This window comes from Populus alba, chromosome 8, assembly GCF_005239225.2.
Source record: "Populus alba chromosome 8, ASM523922v2, whole genome shotgun sequence".
Taxonomy (NCBI): Eukaryota; Viridiplantae; Streptophyta; class Magnoliopsida; order Malpighiales; family Salicaceae; genus Populus; species Populus alba.
In genome coordinates, this window is record NC_133291.1 from 13,001,790 (window position 1) to 13,017,632 (window position 15,843).

The following is a 15,843-nucleotide window of genomic DNA, read 5'->3' on the forward strand; positions in this document are numbered from 1 at the left end:
TTTTCATTTGAAAAAATATATTAAATTGATATTTTAGTTGTTTTTGGATGATTTTAATGTGGTGTTAAAAATTAAAAAAATATATATAAAAAAATCATTTTAATATATTTATAATTAAAAAAATATTTTTAAAAATTATTATTGTACCATAATAACAAATATGCATAAGCTAACAACAACGTATATTAGATTAATTGTGGTGTTTGACATTATAACTGCGGTACCTGTATTTTAGTTTGAAATATATTAAAATAATATTTTTTTAATTTATTTTTTAAATTAATATATTAAAATAATCTTAAAAATTTGGAAATTTTTTTTTAAGAAAACAAGTGTGACTACATAAACCAACAAACCCTAATACATTAGGATGACAAATGTTAAAACAAATAAGCTAAAGTACGAAATTGTCTTCATATTATATCAATGCGGCTCCGTTTGTCATCTCAGTAATCATTTCCTTTGATTATAAGGCGATAAAGCAAGATTAGTATAGGACACGTGACATGCTAGTAAGATGATCCCTGTCGAAAAAAGTTAATTTTGGTTTGGATTTTTCTGTAGCTTAATACACTACAAATAAAAAGTATCAATTATATATATGGTTATACGTTATGTATAAAATACCCCTATGATGGCATATTTATGTTTACGTGTTATTTATAAATAATTTAGAAAAAAAAATCAAACATCAAATATACCCTCAAACTATTGAGTTGATATCAACTTTGAGCTGCAATTATTTTTTTATATCAAATTTACATCTAAATCATTTTTATTTCTTAATTATAATTCATGTTAGAATCACTTAATATGAAAAACGTTAACTTTTATCAGGGGTGAGCAAAAAACCTAAAAAACTAATTAAATCGAGGAAACCAGAAAAAAAAGTAAAAAAAGCCGATCATTGAAAAAAAGCTGATCAAAATTTTTGAAAAACACCGACCGGTTTTGTTTTATAAGTTTGAAATCAAAAAACCAAACCGAACCGAACCCAAACCGAAATTTTTTTGGAAAAACAACTCGAGCCAAACCGAGAAAACCAAACCAAATCGGGAAAAACAAGCCGAATTGGGAAAAACTAAGCCAAGCCGGTTTGTTGTTAAAAGATGTCATTGTTTATATAGAAGTTAGGGTGATCATTTTAGAATTTGTTTTTAAAAAAATTCGGTGTGGTTAGTTTTTTTTTTGATAAAAATCGAACCGAACAAAAAATAATTTACCCTTAATCTCTATATATATACAATGAAATCATTTAACAACAAAATAAAAATACAATTTGGATTGAAATATAGATGAAAAACTTTAAAAATTGGAAAAAAATCCTTAATAGAAAATCTTTAAAGACATGGAGGTCAAATTAATACTAAAAATTGTTTTATAGTAAAACTATAATTGTCTATATAATTAATACTTAAAATTGTTTTATAGAAAAAAATTAGTACTGACCAATCAGGTTTAGGCTAGTTTGATCAAGTTAATTAGATTTTATTTAATTAATATATTTTTTTAATTCAACTTGAAATTCAGTTTAAATTTAATTAATGATTCTTTTTTAATCAATGTATAAAGTTAGGTCTAGTTTAATAAGCATACCTAAAGAATACCTTTGAGGCTGGAAAAAAAAAAAAAAACTTTTGGAAAGTAAATTCACCAAAAGAATTTATAGATTCTATACACGTGGAGGGATCCATTGCTATCCAAAAACTTGCGTGCTACCAGTCTGAAAAAGGTAGGTAGATCGAACCCACAACTCTGGTGCTTGTTAATGCCCACACACCTAAAAAAAAAAGAGCGTTCAGTTAAATTACAGTTAGTGCGCAGCCAACAAATTTTTCTTGGCCAAATTCCATCTGCCCCTTGCACATATAGGCCAAGTCAACCATACCTATCACCTAGCTAGCCTTAGCCCACCTGGCATTCCCAAGCCCTGCATGATAAAAAGCAGGACATATTCGCTGCTTCTCGCCTCTGTTTTTACTTTTTACTGGGCTGGAAGCTTATTTTTTGTTGGCTAATTTAGGATACGAGAAACAGAGGTACAGTAACCACAGAGAAGTTACCGGTGACTGTTATTATTTGTTTTTATATTTTAAAAGTATTTTTTAAAAAACATTATTATTTTTTGTTTGAAATTAATATTTTTTTGATTTTTTAAAATTATTTTTTATGTGCTCATATATAAAAATAACTCTTAAAAAAATTTTTTTTATTTTTAATATATTTCTTAACAAAAATAAATATTTTTGAAAAACAACCATAATTATATTTTTAAACACTTTTTAAAAGAGGACATGATAGTTAAGGAAAAAAACATTTCATGCATAGAGGCTTTGTTTGGGTATTAGAAATATATTAAAATAATATATATTTTTTATTTTTTTATATTATTATATTAAAATAATAATAAAATATAAAAAATTAAATTTAAATTTTTTAAAAAGTGATATTACAAATACGTTTACATATAATTTTTTAATGTAATGTTGTTAAAATTGTATTTGACTTGAAAAATATATTTTATAGTTTGAATTTTGAAGGTATGTTTAAGAGTGTTTTTTAGTTTAAAAATATATCAAAATAATATATATTTTTTATTTTTTAAAAATTATATTTAATATTATTTTATCAAAATAATATACATATATATATATATGTATAATTTTAAATTTTTTAAAAAAGTGTTATTGGAAATACGTTTCCAAATAGCTTTTAAATGTTGGACTTTTAAAATTGTGTTTGACTTGAAAAAATATATTTATATATTTTTCAAGTCAAATAATTGTCTAAAACACGGTATTGCAACGTGGGGAAACTGGCACATAATTTTAGGTTTTTAGTTTTGCCCATCATACCGTTGATGCCAACAGTTTACTCTCTTCTTTTGTTGATGGCAAATTGAAAAATTAAAAAGTTGTTATTGGACGAGTGAATTTGTTGTTTTTATATCATTTTAATATATTAATATTAAAAAATAATTATTTTAATATATTTTTTAAAATAAAAAATATTTTAAACTATAATTATATTTTCAAACACCCTTAAAAGAGGGTAGGATATTTAAAGAAAAACAATCTCATGTAAGTGTATTTAAGAGTATTTTTTAACTTTAAAATATATTAAAATAATTTTTTTTATTTTTGTAAAATTATATTTGACATCATTTCATCAAAATAATAAATATATATATAAAAAAACAATTTTAATTTTTTTAAAAAGTGTTGTTACAAATACGTTTCCAAATAGCTTTTTAATGTTGGACTTTTAAGATTGTGTTTGACTTTAAAAGGTATATTTTATATTTTTTTCAAGTCAAATAATTGTCTAAAACACGGCATTGCTACGTGGAGAAACGGGCACATAATTTTAGGTTTTAGTTTGGCCCATCATACCATTGATGCCTACAGTTTACCCTCTTATTTCGTTGATGGGGCAAATTGAAAAATTAGTAAGTTGTTTTTTGTTGACCGACTTTGGCGTTAGGTCACAAAACTTAAATGTTACATCCACGCATTAGCAAGCCATCGTTCCATGTGGGACATCAAAGTCCTTGAATTAATTTAAATGGGTCTGGTCCTCGCTTGATGGGCGGCACCTAGCTATTTCCACAATTGTCTTTACTCGGTGAAAAACTCAACACTTTATCGAGGTTTGATTGTGATAGGCGCAACTCACGAAAATTGTATATTTTATATTTTCTTACGATGTCAAATGTATTTTTAAAGCTGTTTTCAAAGATTTATTTTTTAACATATATTTTTATTTAAAAATATATTAAAATTATATATTTTTAAAATTTTTAAATTTATTTTTATCATAGAACTATTTAAAAATATTAAAAAATTAATTTAAAATAAAAAATAAATCCTTCTCCACAATCTTTGTATTTTTTTAGATTAATATTGGTGTATTGATTAGCTTGTACGCGACTCGATTAATTCTATGAGTTATGAAATTAATAATTATATAAATTTTTAACAACCATGAAATTTATAAAATTTAAATTAATAAATTTTAAAAAATAATTTAAAACTTGACCAATTAAAAATAACACCGATCGGTAATGGCCATCGCCCTGATTCCTGATTCCTGATTCCTTGACACTGATGTTGAATGGGAGACCGAGTCAAAGGGATAATGGGACATCTTCCTGCAGAGCACGGCGAGAAGGGACTTGAATACTCAAACTATCATTTTATATCAACCAAGGGCTAATATGGAAAGAAAATAAAATAAAATTCTTTGTAAATATATCTATTCAATTATGGATAATTTATTTATAATCCAACTAGAAATATACCTAGCTGGATAATTGAAACGAGGATAACCTTACTTTTAAATAAAAAAAATATTAAAAGTGCCTGTACTTTGTTTTTAAAAATCTGATGAATAATTTAATAAATTCTCGATTTAATGTTTGAGTTAAATGAATTAAAGGAGGGACCATACCTCTTTAATTATTAGATTAATCACTTGAGATGGTGCCAATAACAAATGACAAAAAAATAAAAAAAAATCAAACTGAGCTTAAGCCTTTTCAAATTAATTTTTATATTTAAATGGCTGGAGTGTCTTAAGTAAAAAACCAAAATGCTAATTAAATTGAGAAAATTAGAAAAAAAACAAAAAAAAAATCAAATCATGAAAAAAAACCGATTAAAATTTTGAAAAAACCAACCAGTTTGATTCGGTTTCAGTTTTATAAGCTTGAAATAAGAAAAAACCGAACCAAACTTAAATGAAAAAAACTAAAAAAAAACTGAGTCAAACAAAAAAAATTGAGCCAAACAGGTTTAAACCGTTTTTTTTTTAAAACCAAACCGATTCAAATTAAAATCGGTTGGTTTGAACCGGTTTTGTTTTTTTTTTTTAATTTTTAATTTTGATTTTTTTTTTGATACAAACCAAACCAAAAATAATTATTTCTAGTACTCAAATCCAATCTTTTAGCTGTCTTTTTGTTAACATAAGACATCACAACCTCGATTCAATCCCCATTTATTTATCTATTTCTAGATTGCTTGCACAAAGTTTGCATTTTTATTTTTATTTTGTTGATAAATAAAAAAGAATGTTGAGATATTTTCCACAAAATTTAAAGCACATTCTTGCAGTTAATCATCTGTTCATTTTAAATACCTCTAATATTATCATAAATAACGCAATTTTTAATATGGTACGAGAGTTTTTTTTTTATTATTTAATGTGACATATAATTAATTTGGATTATCATTAGAAAAAAGTATAACGCAAATCCCCTATTACGCCAGTTTAATTATGTTACTTATAATTATTTTTTTGGGAATAAAATCTGATTTTGACTTCCTATGGGAGAGAAAAAAATATTAACAGCCCCTTGGTATGCAAGTGCGTGTGAAATAAACATATATATTTTTTTACTTGCCAGAAAATGTATTTTCATAGTATTTATCGACCTCCGTCTCTGTCTCTCTTCCTTTTTTGTAATTTTTTTTTTTATCTGTTAACAATCTGATAATTATTCTATTTAAGGATTAATGAATTCTCTTGGCGTTTTACGTCTGTTTCTTGAGCTGGAGAAGGCAGGTCGCCAGCGGAGGCGATCACAGAGTTTTCTTCATTTCAATTCTCAGAGGAACTCGTGATTTCTTCTACACTTCCCATTTCAGTTGATCTCTCTCTCTCTCTCTCTCTCTCGTCCTTTAACAATCTGCTGTCTTACCTCTTTTCATGTGCGTTTTTGCTCTCTTTACTTCTCTTCTCCTCTCTGCACAATTTCTAATTATTATTTATTATTTATTGCATCAGTTTAAAGAAGTAAATAGGTATTTAGCTTTGATTGAGGATTTTCTTTCTGATTTTTTTTTATTGATAATATCGAGCAAGTTGTAGTAAATTTATGTTTTATTGAATTGAATCAAATTCCTAAGAGCAGCTAACTTTAATGTTTGGTTTATGTTTCCGGTCGTTTCCTTCTCTATCTTTGAATCTACGCAACTGCAGTTGTTGTTATTTTTGTCTTAATTCAAATAATTATTGTGTAATTTATTTTAAGAAGAGTAAGGTTTAGATGTTGTTAGTCAAAACAGCCAATGGGATTACCGATAATAGAGGTAAGTTAACCAAATTCTAGGCAGTTTAAGAGGGGAGGATCACATGCTTTTAATTATTTATTTGTTTGTTTGTTTATCAATTTTTTTTTTTCATAGCTAGTTGTTGTGCATTATAAGTTCAACAAGTCTGGATTGACTCGAGATGTAATGAGTGAGGTTATCCACAAGTAAAATCCTCAGTGAGTGAATTGCTTCTGGGAAAGAGACGTTGAAGGCTCTCTTTAGTTCTGTTTCCTGGCGATTCTTTTACTCTTTGCTTTTTAATTTGTGACAGAATTATCATGTGATGGCATTTAGAAAAAATAAAAATAAAAATAGTGCTGTGGCTATCATTTAAATTTTTCATCTTGATTTTTGAAGTTATTGCTGTAGACTGATTTTTGTTTTTTGTTGTTTGATTTACATCAGGTTTGGCATTCCTTTGACCTCATAAGCTGGCAGACCCCTCTCTTGCTACATTTTGATTTTAATTTCTTGTCGACGATACAGTCCAGAAATTGTAAATATAATGGGAATCTTTTCGCGCAGGTTCATATCTGATAGTTTTGGTTTTTTAGGAAGAGCTCATTCTTTTTATGCCTGTGTTTTATTTTCTGTCCTTTAGACAAATCTTTATTGGGTCTAGATTTGTCACAGCTTTATCAATGGAATATTTGCATTTTGTTTTTTGCAGTGCTGCTGGTAGAAAACCAAATGAGACCATTAAGATAATCTTAACGACCTTTCTTGGAGTAGCTTTTGGTTTCTTGATAGGAGTATCTTTTCCGACCTTGTCATTGACTAAGGTATGCAAATTTAGAAGTGCCTTTTCTCTTTCCTGTATGATTTTTCCTTTCTTTTCGTTTTCATTTTTTTTTGGTGTGTTTTTTGTTCACATGATATGGATGAGTATCCTATTTAGTTTAGATGCTTTCTTTTAGTTATTTTATAGAACATTTTATGTTGTCTCTAAATTTTGGCAGCTGAATATCTCACCCAACTTCCTTCCTTCCATTGATATCTCGTACAAAGAGGGCCTCACACCTCAAAACACTCGGTCTTCTAAGGGTAACAATAGTAGTTCAATGCAAGCACCAAATTTGAACAATACATCAAAGGTATGCTTCCTGTCCTGAATCCTTACATAGTTAAACTGTCAGATACTGAATTTCGTTGTCTTGAAGTTTTGGTGCCACTAAGGCACGTAATGGACCTTTCTCTACATGTTCACTATAAGATCCATGAAAGCTAGAGCTTCTCTTACACCAAAAAAATACATGGAGAGCCAGGAAGTTCCTAATCAGTACCTTCTAAGCAATACCCTTTGCACTTTAGGATATGTTTGGTATGGGGATAAATGGTGAGCAAGTTATAAGAGTACTAAATGTTACCCTTGTAACCTTGTAACTCTCCTCCTTGTATTTGACATAATTTATAATTTGTGGGGTAGATGAAAATATCAAGGAGGTGAAATTGAATTTTAAAAAAGGGTTAAATGTTAACCTTACAAGGGGAGGGGTAAGGAATTTGTAGGGAGGAAAAAGTTTTGTTTTTTATGCCTTCCCTGCCTTTTATTTTCAATTTAATACTATTTTTTTCCTTACACTTCTCACTTTGAACCACAAATATATATTATTTTAATAATTAATTTAAATTTTGATATGATTTCTATTGGGATGCATTATTACTCCCAATTACTTTCAACTCTTACCAGACATCCTTAATACCTCATCTTCTTACACTCGTAATCTTACCCCCTTAACATTTTTCCTTTGAATTTTCTCCCCATACTGTACGTAACCATGAGGGTATACCAAGCTCTTGTCTTGGTTTGACATCAAGAAAATTGTATTATTTTTCTTCTCGGTAAATATTTCCCAACTATTATTCAAGGATTTGTAGTAAAAAGAATTTATATATTAGGTGGCAGGTAACCAGGGGAAATTTTGAACCTAAAAGAATAAACCTGTTTAAATAGAAAGAAGGGAAATTGCCTTTTTAATCAAAGAAATTAATAAAATAAGATTAGTCTTCCATATCTCACATCATCTGTCTTTGAAACCTTTTCCTTTTCTTGTTTTCTGGAATTTTTAATTTCCTTCAATTTGTAGTACTAGTAATATAATCCACCCTGTTCATTTTTTTCCCTTCAATTTGTAGTACTGGTGATAAATTCTCCTGTACCTTAAATTTTTGTTAGGCGAAAAAAATACAACTCAAACTCCCCTGTTCCTGCCAATGAGCCATAGCTCAGTTGGCATTAATATCCCCCCTCCCCTGAGAGGTCTTGAGTTTGAACCACTGCTTAGTAACCAAAAAATCCTGCCCCTATTTAGATACGTGGATGCATTTGGTGAAATCAGAATGTCCCCCTAATAACACATCACCACTTGGTTCTAAAGTTTTCCTTCCTCTATATTATTGTTTGCAACAAAACAAATGACATCAGTGCACTTAGATGCTGTCTATCTTTACCTTCAGTTTCTCAAGAAAGTTTAATTTAAATGTCACTTTCATGAATAAGAGTTGTATGTTTTTTCAAAATAAGAGAGATGAACTTGTTTGTTCATTGATACTTTTCTCACACGTAATTTAGCCTTATATTTTTATCTACTTCATGTTGATGAAGATTGTAATTTAATGTTGTATAAGAGACTACAAAAAATCCCAGTTTGAGGCTTCCATTATACAAAGTTCATCTTGATCACATCAGGAAAAAAGGCTCCATCCTTGTTTGAAATTTTAACTAACATTGAACCACCATCTAGCTCCAAACAAAACATGTTACACCATTTTGTCCATTGTTGCCCTGACTTTTCGTGGCCTGAGTTTTCAAGCCACTATGATATTCTCATGCTGGACACAAATGGACTTGGATACTTAGTTGCACTCCTTCAAATATATGGGAAGATGTTAAAATAAAAATGAATGTATCTGTGATTTCTACTTGTGTTTGTAATTAAGTTTCCAACATCTATACTTCTGTTGGGGCAAAACGGGTGCGCTTTTAACTTAAATGACGTGGGTTCTTACAGGCACCCACATATTATGGTGTTTAAAGAGCATTTTCAATTTAGCATTAGTAGCTGGGTTACATGCATTATATTTACTTCCTTTGCCGTGGAACAATGTATTATCACAAAACTCATTAGTGTGAGCTGATACTTCAGTGTTCAGTATGATCTTTTAATTATAAGCAAGAACTTGAAAAAAAAAAAACAGAAAAAAAAAAACTGAACTTAGCCATGTGAACATGGACTTGTATCTGACTGTCCAAGTTCAAGCAACATAGGTACAACTGATGTATGCTATTTTTGATCCATTGTATGCAATTTTGCCTACTAAATGGATTTTTTGTCTAAGATGATGTTTGCATAACTTGAATAACACTGTCCTTGTATATGGAAAAACACGAGTAATATATTCACACTCTTACCTTGTGCTTGCCTTATTCTATTCACAGATTTGGGTCCCTTCAAATCCTCGTGGTGCTGAGCGACTACCACCAAGAATTGTTGCAGCTGAGTCAGACTTGTATTTACGCAGATTATGGGGTAATCCCAATGAGGTGAGCATTCTACAACCACTCTTACATGCAACATTCAACCTTAAACTTCCTCATATGCTACATGCAATTCTCTATAGCATACCAGCTTGGCCTAGCTGCAGAATGAACAGGCTGCTCTTTTGGTTTTGAATGACTCAACAGTTGTGATTCAGTTGATTGTAATTTTAGTTAACTTTTAAAATGGTACATGCTAATTTTATTGTCAAGAAAAGGGAGTTAGCTGGAAAATGTTTCATTTAATATAGTTACATTGTAACTGCGCTCCATAAAAAATAAAGGAAAAGAAAAGAAAGGGTGATTCCAATGAAGGCTGTCCCTGGATCGTTTGCTTGCCTAAGACAGTTTCAATGGAAAAATGGAATTTGGGAATATGCTGAGGTCAAGTTAGATATTAGAAATTCTGAATAGCAATTTATGAAATCTTTATTCAATTGAATACGTAACTTTGAATTGAAGCAACAAGCTGACTATTACCACACATACCATTTCTAAAGAAAACCTGGGAGGGCAAGTGTTCAACCTCTCATCTTCCTTTTTCTTTTTCTTTTCCTCCTTATTTTCACGTAGTTAATGTCATGCTCTAGAATATTGCCCCATTAAATGATATTGTTGATGACTAGATGGCCTACTGTTTACTTTTGCTGACTTCATTCTTTTGTGAAACAAACATCATCCACCATTGTTTCATAACAATAACAGAGTAATCATCCTGAAATAACAATAGTAGTGGTGTAGTACTCTTGAATTGCAATTTTGATATATTTGATCAAGTTGCCTTTGCAGGACTTGACCAGCACACCAAAATATCTTGTAACCTTCACTGTTGGCTATGATCAGAGAATGAATATTGATGCATGTGTTAAAAAGGTTGGTCCTGTGGGGTGTTTCATTTATGAGCTCATGGTAGCCTGTACGAGTATGTGAACAACTTTGTCTCTATCTATCTCACAGTTTTCAGAGAACTTTACTATCCTTCTATTCCATTATGATGGGCGAATTGCTGAATGGGATGAATTTGAGTGGTCCAAGGATGCTATTCACGTGAGTGTCCGGAGACAGACTAAATGGTGAGTTCTATTTAAAAACAGAAGCTCACTGATTAAAGTTCACCTTCACTATCCTGTGGTGGAGAATACAGTTTAACTCATTGCTTCAGTCTTTACTTGACCCACGCTTGTAACTTTGAACTATGAAATTTTGTCTTAGGTGGTATGCTAAGAGGTTTTTACATCCTGATATTGTGGCACCATATGACTACATATTTATCTGGGACGAAGACCTGGGAGTTGAGCATTTCAATGCAGAAGAGTAGGTGTTGGATATAAAATAGTTATTTTATGGTTATGCTAGTTCACAATACTAAAAACTTTGCCACGTTTCTTGCACACACTTTTATCTAAGATATATAAAACTAGTGAAGAAGCATGGATTGGAGATTTCACAGCCTGGTTTGGAACCTAGCAAAGGATTAACATGGCAGATGACAAAGAGAAGAGATGACCGTGAAGTTCACAAGTAAGAATGACGGAATAGTCCCCATAAAAGTTTTCTTTGAAAAAAAAAAAAAGAATTATGGAATGCCCATATCATTTTTTAAGGATTGATTTTGTTTGATTCAAATATTATCTTAGAAAACAGTTATGGAGTTGTGATTGATTTATTAACTAACCCTTTTATCTCTTTCAATGAATTTATATTAGAATAACAGATGAGAAACCAGGCTGGTGCACTGACCCGCATCTGCCACCATGTGCAGCGTATGAACATCTTTAACTGTTTCTTTTTTATTGTTATTTTATGCCTTGCTTCTCTTGTTCCTTATATGACTGTGCTGTAAAAGCTTAAAGAGATTATCCTCTTCTGGATTTAGGTTTGTTGAAATCATGGCTCCAGTGTTTTCACGAGATGCTTGGCGCTGTGTGTGGTATATGATTCAGGTATTGCTTGTTGTGCTACTGTTGCTCACTCTATCACTTTTAAGAATCCGTTTCCTTCACCCTTTCTCTGATAGCATATGGCACTAGAGTTTGACTGCATTATGGAATTTGCAGAATGACTTGGTCCATGGTTGGGGTCTTGATTTTGCTCTTAGAAAATGTGTAGAGGTAGATGACTTACCTCCATCCTCATTGATCTATTTCTGCTTTGTTTTGAATTGTTATTGGCAACATCAACACGAAACTCCTTAATTAAAATTTCTCTTTCAAAAACAGCCTGCCCATGAAAAGATTGGAGTTGTAGATTCCCAGTGGATTGTTCATCAAAGTGTTCCCTCTCTTGGGAGCCAGGTAAATGAATATGATTGGCCTCAGCTCATTTCCTCTGTTTTAACCCCACTATAAACTCCAAATACATGCTGGAATGAGATACTTACCCCACTATTTTGCTTCTCTAGGGCGAGTCACAAAATGGAAAGGCACCATGGCAAGGGGTATGCAAAGTGTTTCTTCATTATCAGTATAATTTATTTTATTTCATTTTGTTTGCGTGTTATCATACAGCATCCCCCGCTATTATTAACCATCCAAACGCTCAATATTCTGTCGTCGAGTTATCATGCAAAAGGACGGAGAGTACTTTTTTCACCTTTCCGTCACCCAAATTTGCTCTACAAAACCAGAGCAAACTGGTCTTTTTATCATACATGCTAACCTTTTCTGCTGGTCCCAGGTAAGGGAGAGGTGCAGGAAGGAGTGGACAATGTTTCAGACCCGGCTGACCAGTGCAGAAAATGCATATTTTAGAGCAGCAGGGCTCGGTCCTTCCACTTCTAATGGTCACTAAAGAAGGGCAATTATAGAAGCTTAGTGTACACTACCATAACGACTACACAGATTAGGTTTGATACAAGTCTGTAGAATTCATCATTGTATGACAGGTTTTTTTATTAGTGAATCGCAATTTTTCACTTGCTAATTTAAAAACATCGCAAACACTCGTAGAGTTGTGCAGGAGAAAGAAGTTAGTTTCATGTTTCTTAAATTTTCTCCATCATGGTCAAGGTGCGGGGCCTCTGTTTTGAATTAATAAGGGCTTCGGTCCTGCACCAACATAAATTTTCCACCTCTTCAAGGGCTGTAGCCAATATCAAAAAATGGGGCACCCTGTAACGAAACCTCGCTTTCATGTTTTTGACGATGCTGAACGCTGTAGAAAATGAGCTGCAAGATTGAACCATGCTGTCTGTATTGAGGGCAATTTTTGTGCGCATCCAGCTGCGTATAATCGTTTTACTTCGCTTGCAGCAGTAATGTTGTTTGAAAAGGTTTTCGATCAGCTCAAAGTCGGGTTTTATATATATATCTTCGGCTGGATAATATCATTTGAATTTTATTTTTGATGAAATAACACATTTACATTTTGTTGTGCTTCTAAGCCCGACAAGATATCTTGTTGTTGCACTTTTAAATAGCAACATGTTTTCTAAATACAATAATTTAACATGTAGTATTATTATCAATTTTCTAGCTCAATTGATCGACTAGTTGATTTAGTTGTATGAATTGATTGATTGTTGCATATAAAAACCATAATTTTATCAGTCTTTTCTTTCAATTATATTTTATTAGTGTCAATGATGTAGTCAAGTTTACAATAATAAGAGATTCTGAACAATTAGATGTGAATTTGTCATAATTAGTAATAACTTACCTCGAATAAATTAGGTGGATGGCTTAGCCAATTCATTTATAGACCAGTGAGATATAATTAGGCTCAAGAGAAGATCTGGTCCAACCAAATTATAATAATAATTTAAAAGAGTTATAACTTTTAATTGCATTCTAATTTTTACAAGAGTTTTCAAATGTTTTTCTTATAGCAGCTATTTATGAATAACAATTTTGATCGTCAGATCTTTAGATTTAAAAAATATTCTTTTAAGATCTTGTTCTTTTGATAATTTTTATGATTTTTCTTGTTATTTTTAAATTAATTGATTAATTTAAATGACTATTATAAAGCAATCGATTGATTAGTAATAAATTTAATTAATATCGCAATTATAAATAATAATATCATTTGAAGTTTTATTCTAATTTTAAATGTCACTATTAGAAAGTCACATCTAAAAAATATACGATATAACACCGAATTGTTTTTTTCCTTCTTAGTCATCCATCATTTTTTTTAAAATTTGGTATGATATATTCCTCAAAGTTACCTCCTACGTCCAGAGAGATAACCAGACAACATCCAGTCAGTCTCAATCGTATGTACCGTCACGCATCAACGTGGGCCCCAGTTCGAGTACCCGGACCTAGAAGGAGGAAGACATCACTCCGAGAAACACTCAGGGGTCTCTAAACTTGCTACCAGGCAAGACCTTCTTGGCCCTCCACAAAACCATAAAGACACGTGTCACTCATCGAAACGGACCCATTTTCTCGCTGTGAAAAATAACCCCTCCCCCATTTTCGATCTCTGCATGCCTCATATTAGTTTAATTTACTTAAATGGTCCCTCGAGTTTTGAATTTTGGTCAGATTATCCCTTAGGTATTAAAGAATTTTTTCTGTGGTCCTGAAATAATGAATTTAGGATTAATACTTGACTACTATTTGTTAGATAATTTTTTTATAACAGGTTAGTGCTATTGGTTTAAATCATGCTAAAAAACAATTTAAATCTTGGATGACTCGTTTAATTACAAATAAATAAAATAATTTGTTTTTTTAATTTTTTTAATTTTAAAACCTAGATTATAGAATTACCCTGAATTAAGATCTAGAAGAAACAAATAATGGCATTTAAATATAACAGAAATAATAAATATAGAACTTAGGTAAAGTCAAAGAGTTAGAGGAGATATTAATGTTTAAATCAAGTAAAATATAAAAGATGACTTATGCACATTATAACTAATCTCACACTGAAAATGGATGGCCGGTTTCCCAAGCGTTCGAATATAGGTGCTAGTATGAAAAGAAACTGAAACTGTAGGGACTACATGTATAAAATTACCCTCTATACAATCAATCACCAATCAGTATCTTATAGAAACCCTCCACGTGTCGCCACGTGTAGCTCATCATGGCTATAACCAGGGCTAACATGTACTGGTGGTCTAAGATGAGCCTATGTATTTATCTCCAGGATTAGCCCAGTTTAAGGACGACAAGTCCTTATCTATGCTTGGTCTGTGGAGGTGAATTGCTTGGTCTCAATATCCTCTTGCTCCATCTGAGCGCCATAATTTACAGAAGTGCTTCTGTCTTGCTTTTGTGGGCTATGGGGCTCTCAAGTTTCCCTGCAGGTGCAGCAGGAGTGCTCCCGGAGTTACTCATGAACACAATCTTATTAGTGGCTCTACTGAAAAACACGGCGAGGTCAGTGCTGCAAGTGATGGCCGGTGCTAACGGGACACCTCCAGATTACGAGGAGGAGCCAGATGGACATCCACAAGAAAATGCAAGAGAGAGAAGAATGTCAATAACCCAGTTCAAGAGCTTGCAGCAGAATCATGATGGCACAAGCTCTAGGGTTAGTACTGCAATGGAATGTTGTGTGTGTCTATGTGGATTTCAACCTGAAGAAGAGGTGAGTGAGCTGCATTGCAAGCATTTCTTCCACAGAGGTTGTTTAGACAAGTGGTTTGATAACAAACAGGCCACTTGCCCTCTTTGTCGATCTCTCATTTGATTAGATTCATAAATATTTTTCTTACGTGAGTGTTAGGTAAATTTCTGAGGAATATTGTGTTACCACTTTATGTTTTTCTTTTTTTAATTCTTTTTACCCCTCCACGCTTGGCTTTTGAGCAAAATCAGACAAGGGTTGTCATGATCTTGCTTTATGCGCAACGCTAGAGTGTTGTTAGAACTTGTAAGAACAAAAAATAAAATAAAAACTTAATCAAGTGGGTTTGAAGCATTTCGTACATATCTTATACAGTTATTCGCCAAAATGCCTAGTTGAAATCAGTGCGTGCTACTTTTCCCAAGTTGAAAATTTTAAACATCGAAAACCTAGGATTAACTTTGGATCGAGTTTTAATTTAAATATATCGAGTATGATTAGGTTAAATTTGGATAATATTTTCATTAAAATTTAATGTAAATGGATCAAAATTTTTTAAAAAAGAAAATAATAATATCATTTTAAATTAAAATTAATTGAATGTGTAACTCGTAAATTAAACTGATAATTTAATAACTTGATATATATATATAAAAATCCGAGAAGCTGCCGGCGAGGCCTCTTGTT

At 31.3% G+C, this 15,843-nt stretch overlaps 2 protein-coding genes across 3 annotated transcripts; both read left to right on the plus strand.

Moving 5' to 3' along the window:
• Window positions 1-5,500: 5,500 nt before the first annotated feature.
• On the plus strand, window positions 5,501-12,547 carry LOC118038143 (uncharacterized). Of its 2 annotated transcripts, none has more exons than XM_035044453.2 (15): window positions 5,501-5,647; window positions 6,501-6,620; window positions 6,766-6,877; window positions 7,055-7,189; window positions 9,535-9,639; window positions 10,423-10,506; window positions 10,591-10,706; window positions 10,846-10,947; window positions 11,041-11,154; window positions 11,340-11,396; window positions 11,510-11,576; window positions 11,691-11,744; window positions 11,853-11,927; window positions 12,035-12,070; window positions 12,310-12,547. In XM_035044453.2, exons 2-15 carry the CDS (start codon window positions 6,601-6,603, stop codon window positions 12,421-12,423), a joined length of 1,191 nt encoding a protein of 396 aa, XP_034900344.1. In that variant the 5' UTR covers window positions 5,501-5,647; window positions 6,501-6,600; the 3' UTR covers window positions 12,424-12,547. The 2 variants fall into 2 exon arrangements, with proteins under 2 accessions (XP_034900344.1, XP_034900337.1); XM_035044446.2 differs by having other exon boundaries at window positions 5,529-5,711.
• Window positions 12,548-14,868: 2,321 nt separating this feature from the next.
• On the plus strand, window positions 14,869-15,279 carry LOC118038137 (brassinosteroid-responsive RING protein 1). Its single transcript, XM_035044433.2, has one exon. It carries the CDS (start codon window positions 14,869-14,871, stop codon window positions 15,277-15,279), a length of 411 nt encoding a protein of 136 aa, XP_034900324.1.
• The last annotated feature ends 564 nt before the right edge of the window (window positions 15,280-15,843 follow it).